The sequence below is a fragment of the Ovis aries genome, chromosome 7 (assembly GCF_016772045.2).
Source record: "Ovis aries strain OAR_USU_Benz2616 breed Rambouillet chromosome 7, ARS-UI_Ramb_v3.0, whole genome shotgun sequence".
Classification (NCBI taxonomy): domain Eukaryota; kingdom Metazoa; phylum Chordata; class Mammalia; order Artiodactyla; family Bovidae; genus Ovis; species Ovis aries.
Genome location: NC_056060.1, coordinates 27819395 through 27835673, shown reverse-complemented (window position 1 = coordinate 27835673; position 16279 = coordinate 27819395). Strand labels below are relative to the sequence as shown.

General features: G+C 40.7%; 1 protein-coding gene across 4 annotated transcripts in view; it reads right to left on the bottom strand.

The window, feature by feature from the left end:
• FMN1 (formin 1) overlaps positions 1-16279 on the bottom strand; it is a 488195-nt gene that overhangs the window by 263339 nt on the left and 208577 nt on the right. For all 4 annotated transcript variants that reach the window (XM_060419038.1, XM_042252230.2, XM_004010422.5 and 1 more), the window contains one exon: positions 5790-5851. In XM_060419038.1, coding sequence (XP_060275021.1) covers positions 5790-5851 — 62 coding nt within the window. The remainder of the gene's footprint in view (positions 1-5789; positions 5852-16279) is intronic.

Sequence of the window (16279 nt, the reverse complement as noted above, 5' to 3'; positions counted from 1 at the left end):
AGGACAGAAGACAGTGTCCCAAGGAAGCAAGGAGAGCTGAGAAGAAACACCCCTGGTTAGAAAGGGGAACCTCCAGAAGGAGGAGGAAAATAAGGAGAGGTATAAAACACAGGGTTTACAGATGCTGAGTTAGGTAACCCTAAGGCGTGCTGCGATTCATGGGGTTGCAAAGAGTCGAACAAGACTGAGCGACTGAACTGAACTGAACTGAAGGCTGAAAGGACAATGTGGTGGACAAACTGAATTTATCTTTTAAAGTGTGGTTGGACCAGTGATAAAATCCAAAGCTGCTATTAATATACGGCCTGGTTCTTCATTTTGTAAATTAGAAAAATGATTCAAAAAAACTGTCTGAAGGTCACACAGTTCATTGTCCCCAAAGTGAGACCACACTCCAGACCTTGTATTTCTAGATCCAATGTTCTTTCCATTAATGTTGCATTGATTAATTGAAAAACATTGGCTTCAAAGTTAGACAGATCTAGATGGATTCAAATTCAGGCTCCCTGGCAACCTACTCCAATATTCCTGCTGGGATAATCCCATGGACAGAGGAGCCTAGTGGGGCTACAGTCCACTGGGTTGCAAATAACTGGTCACGACTGAGAGACCCAGCACACACACACATACTAATCTAGGATTTCTGACAATTCACAGACTCTGAAAGCCTCAGGTTGCAAAATCTGAAAATAGGGACAAATCTTTGTTTATATTTCTACACTTACTCTTTCTAATACTAGTACCAAATGCATAGAACAAAGGTTGGCATACAGGGGGGATTTGATTACATTTTAGTCACTACTTGTTTTTCAATCATAGGTTATTTTAAAAAATACTTGTGCATCATCTATGTGCCAAGAACTTTACTAGGTACTTTCACAAACAGAGAAAAAAACTGCTCCCCCCAGGTACCTACAATCAGATTAATAAGCAGGACCTTGGTGGCACGAAAAGGGTAATAACATCACTCAAAGAACTCAAGACTAAGAAAGTAGATTGCACACTGAGATAAGATTATACAGATCAACACAGAGAAGTATCCAGAAACATCGGTTACTAGGAGGAAGAAAAGAATGTGAGAAACAAGCTATAGAGCCCCCCCTTCTTCCCTCCCTCCCTCTGCTCCTCTCTATTCACGGTAATGCTCTAACAGGGGAACAGGATATTTCTCAAACTTATTAGACCATGAAATATTTTTGTCAAGGAGCATTTTGGAGGCTCACTGTTCAGCATAATGACCTCTGGGAAAGCCTGTTTAGACCCCCTGATATAGAGCACAGAGGCTAGTGGACAGCTGGAAGACCATGGAAAGAATGTCAAAGTCCCAAAGAAGTCCTCAATCAAAAGGACCTGAGGACTGCTCTAAACTCAAGCTGCCTAATTACAAGGAGACTTGAGCAGAGCGAAATGAATGAGAAATGGTATTTACTGAACATGTGTTCATAATCGGGTATATGTCATATTGAACAATCCTAGAATGGAGACATCATCAAAATGACTACATTTTTTAAAACTGAGCTACAGTTGATGTACAATATTCTGTTATAGGTGTACAACACAGTGGTTCACAATTTTTAAAAGTTATATTCCATCTAGAGTTATTATAAAGTATTGGCTATGTTCCTTGCATGGTACTATATATCCTTGTAGCTTATTTACATATTTATCCATTCACCTGTTGATGAACAGTTAGGGTTCATCCATATCTTGGTAATTGTGAATAATGCTGCTATGAACATTGAGATGCATATAGCTTTCAAATTAAGTGTTTTTGTTTTTTTCAGGTATACACCCAGGAGTGGAACTGCTATCTCATATAGTAGCTCTATTGTAGTTTTTTGAGAAACCTCCATATTGTTCTCCATAGTAGCTGCATCGGTTCACATTCCTACCAACAGTGTAGGAGGGTTCTATTTTCTCCGCATCTTCTCCAATACTTGTTATTTGGGCATCAATATGATTATTATTGAACAAATGCTGAAACTGAGAAAACCAAATGCCAGAGAAGTTGATTACTTTCCTAATGGCACAGTGCAAGGAGCTGAACTGAATCCTAACTCAAAAACCTGAATTCTTTCATACTCTCATCATGCATTAAATATCATCACAGCTGGTTCTCTGACTACAATAAGACAAAAACCAACTATATAAGATTTTGTACAAGAGCTGTGATGATGATTTTCAAACCGTGTTCCTAGACAATTTCAAAGCAAAAAATCTTTATTTACACCATGGGAGAATTAGCTTTATCACATGCCTTGAAAGGGCAGGTGTGAATCATGTTTCTACATAAATCATGAACTTGTTATACAATGGCTACCACAGGCAAAGTTTTCTCAAATAAATATCTGTAAAGGTGCCACTCTTTCAAAAATAAAATCAGTAACACAGACTTATTCAGAACTGAAAAATGAACTAGATGATGCTAAATATCATTTAGTGATCAAATAACTCTTAGGGCAAAGTTTGCTAAGTGAAGGGTATATTTGAACAAAATTTAAGAATTTTGCTGGTTTTAGTATAAATGAGATAGCTAAGCCATGGAAAATGCTGGACCTGCCACAACTCTCCTACTGGAAATTTGAGTAGAAAAGTGAGTCAAGGGCTTTGGGTAAAAGGTATATATAAATTGATGCAATTTGGAAATGAATTCATTCAAGTCATCAATAACGTTCTGCTTTTGAATTACAGGAAGGATATGTATCTGAGTTGCTACACATTTTGAAAAGCCAGTCCCAGGACCAAGCCCCTTCTAGATCATAGCCTTCCACAAATGTGGGTGACAGAGCATGTCTGAGATAAAAACTCCCCACTTTTATAAGCCTTGAGACTCTGGGCTAAAAGTTCCAACTTCCAATCAAAAAGGATTCTATTTTGTAGGTGGGGGAATTTAACAATTAAATGACTTCCTACGAATTTACAGTCAAAAACAGAATAGCAAGCTGACATCAGGCTCTCCACTTGCTGAGTCAGGCCATTTTTCTTTTTTTTTTAAGTCTATGAAAACATCTCAAAAAACTAAATATGACACATATCAATTCTTACATATGGTGACAGAATGAATCACTTTCCCTATGTACTTAAGCACAGACTCTTTCTTACTCTAGAAAGGTGTTTTGAAGAGGTCCTGAAACAAATCTGACTTCTCTGTGACCTGTAAGCAGAGAAAGAAAATCGAAGAGGCCGTGAAGGCTGCCAGTTGAAATCCATATAAAGAAATGAGCAACAAAAGAGCTGCTCACCAGTTGTCTTCTACCAGTCCCGTGACAACAGACGTGACTTTGTCACTTAGTGGAATAAAACAGGTGGGAATGATGTTCAGCAAGTGCCCACAAGTACAGCCAAATGGGGTTATAGATTTATGAACTTGCATCTTTTCTGACTTGGTCTATGCTGCTATACATGTAGTTATTTTCTGCATCTCCCTGGGGTGAAAGGAACCAGGCAGGGGAAATGGCCCAGAATGGGGACAGCGGCAAACTAGAAACCATCTGTCCTAGTGGAAGCACTGTCTGTTCCTCAACCCCAGCAGGTTCAAGTCAGACAGGAAAATAAGTACACCATTACCAGTTTTTCCAACTGCTTTTGTAGACGCAGCTAGAAATCTCTCCCTACTTTAAACTATTTCTAACTCAGTCTTTAAAATGTTCTATTTGCCAACAAGACACGTCTCTGGGTCAGATGAGGAGTAAGAGTTGCCAGTTTCCATATACACTATCATGTATAAAAGAGACAGCCAGAGGGAATTTGCTGTATGACTCAGGGAACTCGAACTAGGGCTCTGTGACAACCTAGCTGGGCGGGATGGGGAGGGAGGTTCACAAGGGAGGGGAAACGTGTATACCTATGGCTGATTCATGTTGATGTATGGCAGAAACCAACACAATATTGTAAAGCAATTTCCTTCAATGAAAAATAAATTGAAAAAAAAATGGGACATATTAAAAGAACAGATAATTATTTCAGATATACTTAAAGAAAGCTTAAAGTATAACTAGGAACATTTTTTCACGTTTACTATTGTTAAGCATACCTTGGTCTAACCTTTATTTTAAATGGAGATCACGATTACAATATACTTTTTTTCCTTTCCACTTATTCATCCTTCCCCTTCTCAAAACTTCTCCTACCTTGAGATGTAAGATCATGAGACTTTTTTTGTGGAGGGAGATGAAAAGACATGAAATAATATATGTAACATGCCTAGAAAAATGCCTGGCACAAAGGAAGAGCCCCCAGATTGCAAGTACCTGAGGTCCCTGTGAATATTATTAGCTGTCAAAGTACTCCCAGGGCTGATCTATAACTTGGGGAAGGTTGTGTTCATTCTTAGGGCTGAGCTGTTATAGAGTGCTTCTGCTCACGGACTCACTTCTGTACCACCCTCTTCAGCAATCTGCTTCTTTAATATATTCCCACTGCAGCTTCTCTGAGACAGCTGGCGATCTTTTACACATCAGAACAAAGGGGGAAAGCAAGGTCTCTGTAGAGCATTTTGCAACAAAGGAGATAAGGGCCCCCCCCTCCCCTCCCTCCCCCATCTTTGTCCCCTAGGAGTCAGAGGTACTTTTCCACTTTTTTGTTTCTTTGTGAAATGGACTTATTCCCTCCCCCAGACTATTTAAACCAAGCTGTTCAGGGGTGGCCTGAATTCATACCCCATAAGGCTGCCCTGGTAGCTCAGACCGCAAAGAATCTGTCTGTAATTCAGGAGACTCAGGTTTGATCCCTGGGTTGGGAAGATCCCCTGGAGTAGGAAATGGCAACCCCACTCCAGTGTTCTTGCCTGGGAAATTCCATAGATGGGGAGCCTGGCAGGCTACAGTCCATGGGGTTGCAAAGAGTCGGACATGATTGAGTGGCTAACACACACACGACTTATTAAGTGATCTTTTTGCTACCTGCAGTAGTTTCGTATAAAATCAAATATACAATCTCAGTTATTTCTCAGTTATTTAAAAAAGTATACTATCACCTAATGGAAAGAATATTTGATCCACAAACTCACTGAATTAGCATGTAATGACCTAGCACTATACAGTTACCAAGTCTGATTTCAATTTCACTAATGTTCTCTCTCCTGAGATATGGGGTCAACCCCAGTTATCAGTAAACTGGAATCAGTGCCTGATTCAATATTTAGTTATGTGAAATTATGACTGTGAAACTTCCTGTTACAGGCCCAGCAAGTAAATACCAAACATAAGGGAATGATAATTAGTGGGACAAAGGAAACGATCCCTCAGACTTTCTGGACTTCACAAAGGAGATCAAGTTAGCAGCGTCCAAGCGCTCTCTGGGGATATGGAATGGCTGATCCAGCACCATTCTTTCTCCTACTAGGACCACTTCCTTAACTGCCTTAAACTGCCTGACATCACATTGCAGACATGTCTAAGCAACACACAGAAACGAACACAAGGCTGGGAAGACGCCCAACAAAATAATTTGCAATGTGCATAGGAAACAATATTTCAGAGCTTTCTTATTTACAATGAAAGTCTAAATACTCAACCTTCTTCCCTGCATTCCAAATAAAACCATCATTTTCTCCAATCAAATCTTTCCCCAAATGCATTTGTGGTATTTTTTTTTAATAGGAAATCAATTCTACTAAAAATGGCATTCAAGACTTTCATCCCCAGGATAAACTCAAGACTTGGTGGCAGGTACAAAGTGGAGATGCTGTCTGGGTAAATGTGTCAAAAAAGCAGAGTGTTTACTTCAACACATGAGAAAACCAAGCATCAGTCTCAAATAACAAGTTCAGTAGAATCAAAGAAATATACCTGCAGGTTTTCAATTTCTTCTTTGTGCTCCCTCTTCAAGTGTAAAATAGCAGCTTGGTATTCTGTAAGATCACAAAAGAAGTCAATTACAAAGAAGCACAAAATTATGCACAAAATTCTAATGAGTAAGATTCCATAAGCCCTCCTACCAGTCAACTGAGTAAATAAATACTCATAGTTGGACATTAACCTGGCAAAAGATGATAAAAACTGGGGCAAAACACAACTAGAAACTCAAGATAGAAGGGAGATTTCCCCCCGATTTAGCAAATCCTGAAATATGAGATGTCCAAAATTAAGCAGATAGGATGGAGTTTGTTTTTTTTTTTTAAAGGACATAATGAGTGTTCCAGATAAAGACTGATCAGGTGTTTGTCTTAAGAAGGAGTTGGAAGCTAAAGACCCATAGAGAACAAATATAGTAATGTTAAGAGGAGACACACAGGAAATAAAAGAAAATGTCTCCATGTGAGATCAGAGAACTCTATTTTTAACTGTTTCCAAAAAAAAAAAAAAAATCTCCATTTGAATGCAAGACTAATAAGCCAGCACCCAGGGCTGACTTTAATCTTTAAGATCACTTCAAAAAGTCAAGACCATTTGTCATGTGGATGAGAGACTCGAGGGTGAGTTGAGGTTGAAAGGAGGATGAAAATAAATTTCTGGTCCAATTTTAGTCTGAGTCTAATAATGTTTATTCCAACAGTCAGTCCCAAGTGTACACAGGAACTCCTGCCAACCACTAAAACTACCATCCCACTGGTGAATCAAATTTCCTTCCAGCAGGACGACTTAGAATGTGGGGTCACAGCACCGCACAGGCTGTAGAGAACCACAAAGAAAAACACTCAGAGAAAACACTGTCGTGGGATAAGTTTCCGTTTTTATTCTTTATTTTTTTTTACAAATGTGTTTGAGACTGTGATTATGAGTAAGAAAGAAATCAGATGTCATGTAAAAGTGTTTGAAAAGGCAGGCTATTTCTTCAGGTGGATTCCAGAAATCGGGCAAGAAAATTTAAGTTTCAATTCAAAAGTAGATGACACACTACTATACGTAAAATAGATAACTAATAAGAACCTGTTGTATAGTACAGGGGACTCTTCTCAATACTCTGTAATGACTGGTGAGGGAAAATAATCTAAGAAAGAGTCGATATATGTGCATACGCATAACTGATTCACTTTGCTGTACAGCAGAACTAACACAACATTGTAAATCAACTATATTCCAATGTATTTTTTTTTAATGGATGAGGAAAATCTTCAGGAAAGCCGTAAGAAAAAACACTGTTGCTGTTGATAATTTAGACTAGCCACTAGCCACACCACTACTCTGAAGCAGAATGTGTTCCACTGAACTACAATCCCTCAGCAAGTTCCGTGGGCTATACCTCCAAACCCTACCTTCAATCAAACCACTTCTCACCAACCCCATAAGCACCACTGTGGTCTAAGCCACCACCGTCTTTTCTCTGGACCTACCACGGTAACCTGCTTTCACTCCCACCACCTCCATAACTCATTCTCCTCATCACAGCCTAAATGATCTACTAAAGTCATGAACCAGATCACGTCTCAGCCCTGTGCTTTCCACTGTATTTGGACTAAAATAAAAACTCCAGGCTGTAGCCCATAAGGTCTGACCCTGCTCCTACACACCTTCTACATGCCACTTTCCCCTCTCATTACACACCAGGCACGTTGGCTCTCTTCCTAGTCGCTGAACTTGTCAAGTTCTTTTCTACTTCAAAATCTTTACTAATAATGTGGACAGTAATAACAGATTGTATTTACTGAGCACGTACTATACATCAGGAATTATCTAAGTATTTCATAGCGATTAATTCATTTCATCCCTACAATAACCCTATGATGTAGGTGCATGATCTCCATTATCCAAAGAAGCAAAAAACGTGCATAGCTAAACGTGCATAGATAAAAAACGTGCAAATTCATCTGGTTAATATATACATAAACTGCAGCATGTCCACAGAATTCAATACTACTCAACAATAGTAACAATGCATCAACAAAGACAAATATTCTTATGCAGAGTAAAGGAAGTCAGCCTCAGAGGTTAACTGTTGTTTCATTTCATACAACATTCTGAAAAAGGCAAAACCACACAGATGAAGAACAGATCAGAGCAGCAGTGGCCAGAAGTCAGAACACAGGGGAATGTGTGACTACAACGGAGCTGCAAGCAAAGGAATTTTGAGGGTGACTATTCTCGGTCGTGATTATGGTGGTGGTTACATGAATCTACACATCAGGTTAAAACTCAGAATCAGAATTCTTATACGAAAAAGAAAAGTGCTAACTCTATAGTACATTAAAATTCTTTAAAACTTACAAATATTTAATTTCTGAATGCTTCCCTAGGAGAGTCACCATAACACAGGAATACTCGTTACTACCACTTCTGTTCGTTGTTTTCCTAAGGGTACCAGCAGATGCAGTAGGACAAGAAAAAAAGAAAAACACGTGCGCGCACACACACACACACATATAAAAAGGAGACATAAACTCATTATTCACTGTGATTGTATATTTTAAAAATCCAAAAGATTCTACAGGTAAAATATTAGAATACATGAGATTAGTAGAATTGATGGATGTAAAATCAGAATACAAAAATCTTGATATCACTAACAGTTTAAAGAAAAAAACTTGACATTTACAAGTACCTCTAAAAATATAAAGTACTTAAAAAGAACCTAACCGAAAAATGCAAGACTTCATATGAGGAAATAGAAACACTGTATTTAAATGTATTACAAAGAAAGACATGGAAAGTAAGCAAATCATGTTTTGGATGACTCCATAGTGTAAAGATCAGTTCATTTCAGTTGCTCAGTTGTATCTGACTCTTTGCAATCCCATGATTCACAGCACGCCAGGCCTCCCTGTCCATCACCAACTCCTGGAGTTCACTCAAACTCATGTCCATTGAGTCCATGATGCCATCCAGCCATCTCATCCTCTGTCGTCCCCTTCTCCTCCTGACCCCAATCCCTCCCAGCATCAGGGTCTTTTCAAATGAGTCAGCTATTTGCATGAGGTGGCCAAAGTATTGGAGTTTCAGCTTCAACATCAGTCCTTCCAATGAACACCCAGGACTGATCTCCTTTAGGATGGACTGGTTGGATCTCCTTGCAGTCCAAGGGACTCTCAAGAGTCTTCTCCAACACCACAGTTCAAAAGCATCAATTCTTCAGCACTCAGCTTTCTTCACAGTCTAACGCTCACACCCATACATGACTACTGGAAAAACCATAGCCTTGACTAGACAGACCTTTGTTGGCAAAGTAATATCTCTGCTTTTTAATATGCTATCTAGGTTGGTCATAACTTTCCTTCCAAGGGGTAAGCATCTTTTAATTTCATGGCTGCAGTCACCATCTGCAGTGATTTCGGAGCCCCCCAAAATAAATTCTGACACTGTTTCCACTGTTTCCCCATCTATTTGCCATGAAGTGATGGGACCAGATGCCATGATCTTCGTTTTCTGAACGTTGAGCTTTAAGCCAACTTTTTCACTCTTCTCTTTCACTTTCATCAAGAGGCTTTTTAGTTCCTCTTCACTTTCTGCCATAAGGGTGGTGTCATCTGCATATTTGAGGTTATTGATATTTCTCCCGGCAATCTTGATTCCAGCTTGTGCTTCTTCCAGCCCAGTGTTTCTCATGATGTACTCTGCATTGAAGTTAAATGAGCAGGGTGACAATATACAGCCTTGACGTACTCCTTTTCCTATTTGGAACCAGTCTGTTGTTCCATGTCCAGTTCGAACTGTTGCTTCCTGACCTGCATAAAGGTTTCTCAAGAGGCAGGTCAGGAGATGGTATTCCCATCTCTTTCAGAATTTTCCACAGTTTATTGTGATCCACACAGTCAAAGGCTTTGGCATAGTCAATAAAGCAGAAATAGATGTTTTTCTGTAACTCTCTTGCTTTTTCCATGATCCAGAGGATGTTGCCAATTTGATCTCTGGTTCCTCTGCCTTTCCTAAAACCAGCTTGAACATCTGGAAGTTCACGGTTCATGTACTGCTGAAGCCTGGCTTGGAGAATTTTGAGCATTCCTTTACTAGCATGTGAGATGAGTGCAACTGCGTAGTAGTTTGAGCATTCTTTGGCATTGCCTTTCTTTGGGATTGGAATGAAAACTGACCTTTTCCCGTCCTGTGGCCATTGCTGAGTTTTCCAAATTTGCTGGCAAATTTGAGTGCAGCACTTTCACAGCATCATCTTTCAGGATTTGAAATAGCTCCACTGGAATTCCATCACCTCCACTAGCTTTGTTCGTAGTGATGCTTTCTAAGGCCCACTTGACTTCACATTCCAGGATGTCTGGCTCTAGGTGAGTGATCAAACCATCCTGATTATCTGGGTCATGAAGATCTTTTTTGTACAGTTCTCCTGTGTATTCTTGCCATCTCTTCTTAATATCTTCTGCTTCTGTTAGGTCCATACCATTTCTGTTCTTTATCAAGCCCATCTTTGCATGAAATGTTCCTTTGGCATCTTTAATTTTCTTGAAGAGACCTCTAGTCTTTCCCATTCTGTTGTTTTCCTCTATTTCTTTGCACTGATTGCTGAGGCTGGCTTTCTTATCTCTCCTTGCTATTCTTTGGAACTCTGCATTCAGATGCTTATATCTTTCCTTTTCCCTTTTGCTTTTCACTTCTTTTCTTTTCACAGCTATTTGTGAGGCCTCCTCAGAGAGCCATTTTGCTTTTTTGCATTTCTTTTCCATGGGGATGGTCTTGATCCCTGTCTCCTGTACAATGTCACGAACCTCCGTCCATAGTTCATCAGGCACTCTATCTATCAGATACATTATATGTGCCTATTCTCATTTAGCAATCAGTAAGAAAGTTAGACAGAACTGACTGCTGGTGAGGATGTGGAGCAATGGAAGCCCTCAAGCCCTTGCAGTAGGAATGCAAATTGGTACCATCATTATGGAAAATGTTCAACAATTTCTAATAAAGTTGAAGATATCCATACCTCCTTATCCCAAAATTCTATATCTAGGTTCACAAATGAAAGACTATACAATAAAAGCAAACAATGTTAACAAAATCAGGATAATGGTGCCATCCAGGAGAAGAGATGCTGAGATGCGATATGAGGGGAGAAGGCCTTTCAATGAAAATATCTTCTTTAGCCTCCATGGGGATTCCAAGGTGGCTTTAGTGGTAAAGAACCCACCTGCCAATGCAGGAGATGTTAAGATGCAGGCTCAGTCCCTGGGTGGAGAAGATCCCCTGGAAAAGGGAACAGCAACTCATGCCAGTATTCTTGCCTGGAGAATTCATGGACAGAGGAGCCTAGCAGGCTATGGTCCATAGACTCACAAAGAGTCTGACAAGACTGAAGTGACTTAGCACTAGCACTAGCTTCTATGTCTTTTATATCATTTTCTTTATGTATACCTAGCATTAAAGTATAAGAAAAAGATTGCTAAGATTATATTTATTAGCTTCTTCACATGCCATAAAAAGAATTTTAAAAAGCAGAGACATCACTTTGTGAACAAAAGTCCGTCTAGTCAAAGCTATGGTTTTTCCAGTCGTCATGTATGGATGTGGGAGTTGGATCATAAAGAAGGCTGAGCGCTGAAGAATTGATGCTTTTCAACTGTGGTGTTGAAGAAGACTCTTGAGAGTTTCTTGGACTGCAAGGAGATCAAACCGGTCAATTCTAAAGGAGATCAATCCTGAATATTCATTAGAAGGACTGATGCTGAAGCTCCAATACTTTGGCACCTGCTGCAAAGAACTGACTCATTTGAAAAGACCCTGATGCTGGGAAAGATTGAGGACAGGAGGAGAAGGGAACGACTGAGGATGAGATGGTTGGATGGCATCACTGACTCAATGGACATGAGTTTGAGCAAGCTCCAGGAGATGGTGAAGGACAGGGAAGCCTGGCATATTGCTGTCCATGGGGTCGCCAAGAGCTGGACATGACTGAGCAACTGAACAACAACACCATGTCATAAAAAAGAATATCATATAGGTATAAGTCAGTTGTTGTTGGGTTGCTAAGTCGTGTCCAATTCTTTGTGACCCCACAGACTGTAGTTGGCCAGGCTCCACTCTCCATGGGATTTCCCAGACAAGAATACTGGAGTGGGTTGCCACTTCCTTCTCCAGAGGATCTTCCACACCCAGGGATCAAGCCCATGTCTCCTGCACTGGCAGGCAGACTCTTAACCACTGAACTATCTGGGAAGCCCCTAAAAGAGTCTTCTAGGTGGATCAAATAAGAACAATTTAGTTAAGTGTGAGTTTTGTGTAAGTGTTGAGCCCTAACCAAAGTGATGGTCAACATTTAAACCTGAATCAATTCCAAGTCTCCACAAAGTAGGCAAAGGAAGCTTAGTCAAAGCAACCTTCTTTTAATACTGATGCCCCTTGGGAATAATATCTATTTACATCCTAAAGAGAACCTATGTAGAATATATTTTGAAATTATTCTTTTTTGGTAAACTGTACCTGGAAGGGCGTGACATATAGTTCTGACTAATCAACAGACTGATGAAGATCACTGCAAAGCTAACACCCAGTAAATCTTGATTCATCTCCTCATCAAACACAGTTTTGTGTCAACAGTCCCAGTGTGACAGGTGGCAAGAAAATACATCCCCATTCGTGACAAAGATGATAAAATATAATAAGCGGGCAGCACACAGAAGGAGGAAGTTAACACCCTTGCTTGTGGAATACTCCCTTTGAGGGTTCATAAGAGAATGTTAAGAAAGTATAAAGGTTACAGAATAATGAATTACGGTTGGTGGTTTTCAACTGTGCCCTGTTGGTGGCAGTCCCCTCCTTCCACATTTTTTGGGTTTGCAAATACCTTGGAGAAGACCAAGGCAAATCTTCCCTGTCTCTTGGAGGTGACAATAGGGAGGCAGTGGTCTCTGTGCAACACAAAGGATGTTTTTGTTTCTTAAAAAGAGAACTTGACCCTGAAATTCAGTAGCTTTGGGACTCTAATCAATATGTGAAATAGAGGAATAGAGGTTCTAACTATCAGGGCTTGAAAACGGTAGACTTCTCTGAAGCCTCATTAGCGTCAATGGAAATTAACAAATGGATTGAAATAGTCTAGCCCACAAAAGCAGCAGTTTGAATAACGTCTTTTAGGGAAATAATACATGATATGGAAAGACAGGAAAAGGATCCTGACTTGCAGGATTGAACATTTTGGGAGGAGATAAGAACTTCCGTCCATAAAAACAGAGATTTTTCTAGTCAAGTACTTTGTCTAATTGGTAGTAACCCCTTTTACTATACAGACTTTTCTTTTTGATCAGTTCCCAACCACAAAATGTACTTTCTGCAGGTACCATCACAGGAGTGTATTCTTCAACTCACCAAGAACAAATTTAAAGATGACCTCTCTAACATGGAGATAGTAGCCACTACTACAGTTTATCACTGACTGAATGAGTTTCTCTTAATCACATACATTATACACAAGTACAGGTGACATTATTGAGTGCTATTTCTCAAGAACTGTTCTAAGCACTTTACATAGGTTAATTCATGCCATCCTCACATCACACTTACAAGGCAGATCTTACCATATCAATACCCATTTTACAGATGGAGGGGCTGAGGTGAACGGTTGAACAACCACCCTTAGACCACATGCTAGTCAGTACCAATGATGGCATTCAAGCCCAAAGAACCTGTTTTATTTCCTTAACAGAGTTTTGTTTGCTTATTTTGTTTATTTGTGAGTTACTATTGTTCTTATGGTTGGGTAAGCATCAGGTATAAACAAAATTCCAAATGCCTGAGAACTTAAAGGTTGTTGGCATTACCCAATTTCAAGAATCACTTGTAAAATTGGGACAATGTTTCCCTAACTCTTTAAAAGAGGCTGCTGCTGCTGCTGCTGCTAAGTCGCTTCAATCGTGTCCAACTCTGTGCGACCCCATAGATGGCAGCCCACCAGGCTCCTCCGTCCATGGGATTTTCCAGGCAAGAGTACTGGAGTGGGGTGCCATTGCCTTCTCTGTTAAAAGAGGCAGGGGTCTTTTTAATCACAGTGAGGTTTGATGAGTGTGGGGTCAACATAAACAGTGTGAGTTACAATGGTGGGTTCCATCAAGTTACATGACTGATCCGTTCATCGTCTCCTTGGGGACTTCCCAGCCTACAGTCACCAGTTTGTGGTTAAATCTGGTTTTCATTTATACTCTCTGTACACACACATCCAATATATCTCAGCCCCTCCCCAACATACGCACACGACACAGACAGAACTAGATTATGCACACAGCTGGGGCATTGGAGACTTTCTGATTTCCCCCCAAAATGAAAAACACAGCTCTGTTTCTGCCCACAGACTCTAATGTGTGCACTGCGTGTATCTCACAGTGGCTTTGCCCCCTGTCTTATATTGTTCAGAAACATGTTCAAGTACGTATCTTCAGTTTTAACCAGAAAGGATGCTTCCTCTGAATTATATTTGGAGACTATTCAGTGTTCCAAGGTTTTGCACACACACCAGTGAGGTCATATTTTCAGTAACAGACAGCTGGACTTCAACAGCTGAATACTTATTTCATGTGCATTAGAAAAAAGTCAAACTAGCACATAAAGCCCATGCTATTATGAGTATTGCTGCTATAAGGCACTGCTCATTCGTAAGACACTGTTAGAAGATGCAGTTTAGTCCCTGGACCCACAGCATCAGTGTCACCTGGAACTTCTTGTTCAGTCACTAAGTCGTGTCCAACTCTTAGCAATGCCCATGGAGTGCAGCATGCCTGGCCCCCCTGGCCTTCACTATCTCCCAGAGTTAGCTCAAACTCACGTCCATTGAGTCGGTGATGCCATCCAACCACCTCATCCTCTGTCACCCCCTTCTCCTCCTGCCCACAATCTTTCCCAAGGGTATTTTCCAGTGAGTTGGCTCTTTGCATTGGGTGGCCAAAGTATCGAAGTTTCAGCTTCAGCAACAGTCCTTACAATGAATATTCAGGATTGATTTTCTTTAGGATTGATTATTTCCTTACAGTCCAAGGGACTCTCAAGAGTCTTCTCCAGCACCGTAATTAGAAAGCAACTTCTTAGAAATCATCATTCTTAGGCCTATCCTAGACCTACTGATTAAGAAACTGAGAGAACACTTTAACAAGCTCCTCAAGTAATAAGGCATGCTAAAGTCTGAGAATCATTGCTTTAATATAAAGTTAATTTTATTTAAGCAGAAAGAAAACAAAAAATCAATTGGGTTAAAGAAGAAATTAAAAAATAATAAAACTAGTCTAAGGATACACCCCAAATTAAGGAGCTGGGGAGAGGCTGGGACCTGGGACTCCCAAGTGCAGTGCTCGAGGGCATGCATCCTCAGTCGCTCAGTCATGTCCAACTCTTTGTGACCCCATGGACTGTAGCCCACCTGGCTTCTCTGTCCCTGGGATTATCCCAGCAAGAATGCTGGAGTGAGCTGCCATTTCCTCCTCCAGGGGATCTTTCCAACCCAGGGATTGAACCCCAGTCTCCTGCAATTCCTGCAGTGTCAGCCGGGTTCTTTACCACTGAGCCACCTGGGAAGATGGGCTGCAGTGCTTATACCTGGACAAACATCTCCTCAAGCAACAGAATACAAACAAACTACAAGGGACTAAAAATAACTGCGTACATGCCCAGTTGGGGCAAATTATGAACAAGATACAAAAAGACCAAAAACCCAATTGCCACTTTGAAACAGTCAGAAATAAAAGCAGGACCCTGTACATGTATCCTGCACAAAACAGGAACCATCAGGTGGTGGGCAGACCACTTGAGCCACTCCTGCAGCCTGACCCACCAGTCGACCCCTACCCTCACCCTATTTAAGATGCCAGCTCAGCACCCCTCAGAGACAGAGCAAGGGAACATGTCACTCGTTCTCACTCCCTCGTGTTGTAGCGCGTGTCCCAGTCAAGACTTGCCTGAATTTCTCATCTGGCTTCTGATCAATTTCTACTGATTTAAGGAGGCCAGGAACCCTGGTCGGTAACACTGGCACATACTAGATGACGTGTTGGGGAAACACGCTGGTTACTGACAGATTGATAAACATTCAAACTCATCCATGAACAAACGCAGGAACTTCCTCCAACTGTCTCTTCACATGAATGAAAACAGTACTGGTCATGGAAGGCAAAGTCACAGATCATTAGCCCTAATATAAAAGTACAGTCAAATTGGAGCTCTCATGTTTAATAAGCAAAGGGTGCCACCTGGTCTGGGTGCAGAGTAGATCCTCCACATCCATTTATCACCAGACACCCATCCACAATGCACTCCGCACAAACGATACCATTTGGAGCAGGGATGGCTGCCCGTACTCGTCAGAAATAGAAGTCAAGAGAAAAAGTTGGGTGAAATCAACTTCTGCAGTTGCCAGCCAGTCCACACAACACAATGTCAATAAAACGCCTTCCATCAGTGAGCCATCAACAATCACATATGTA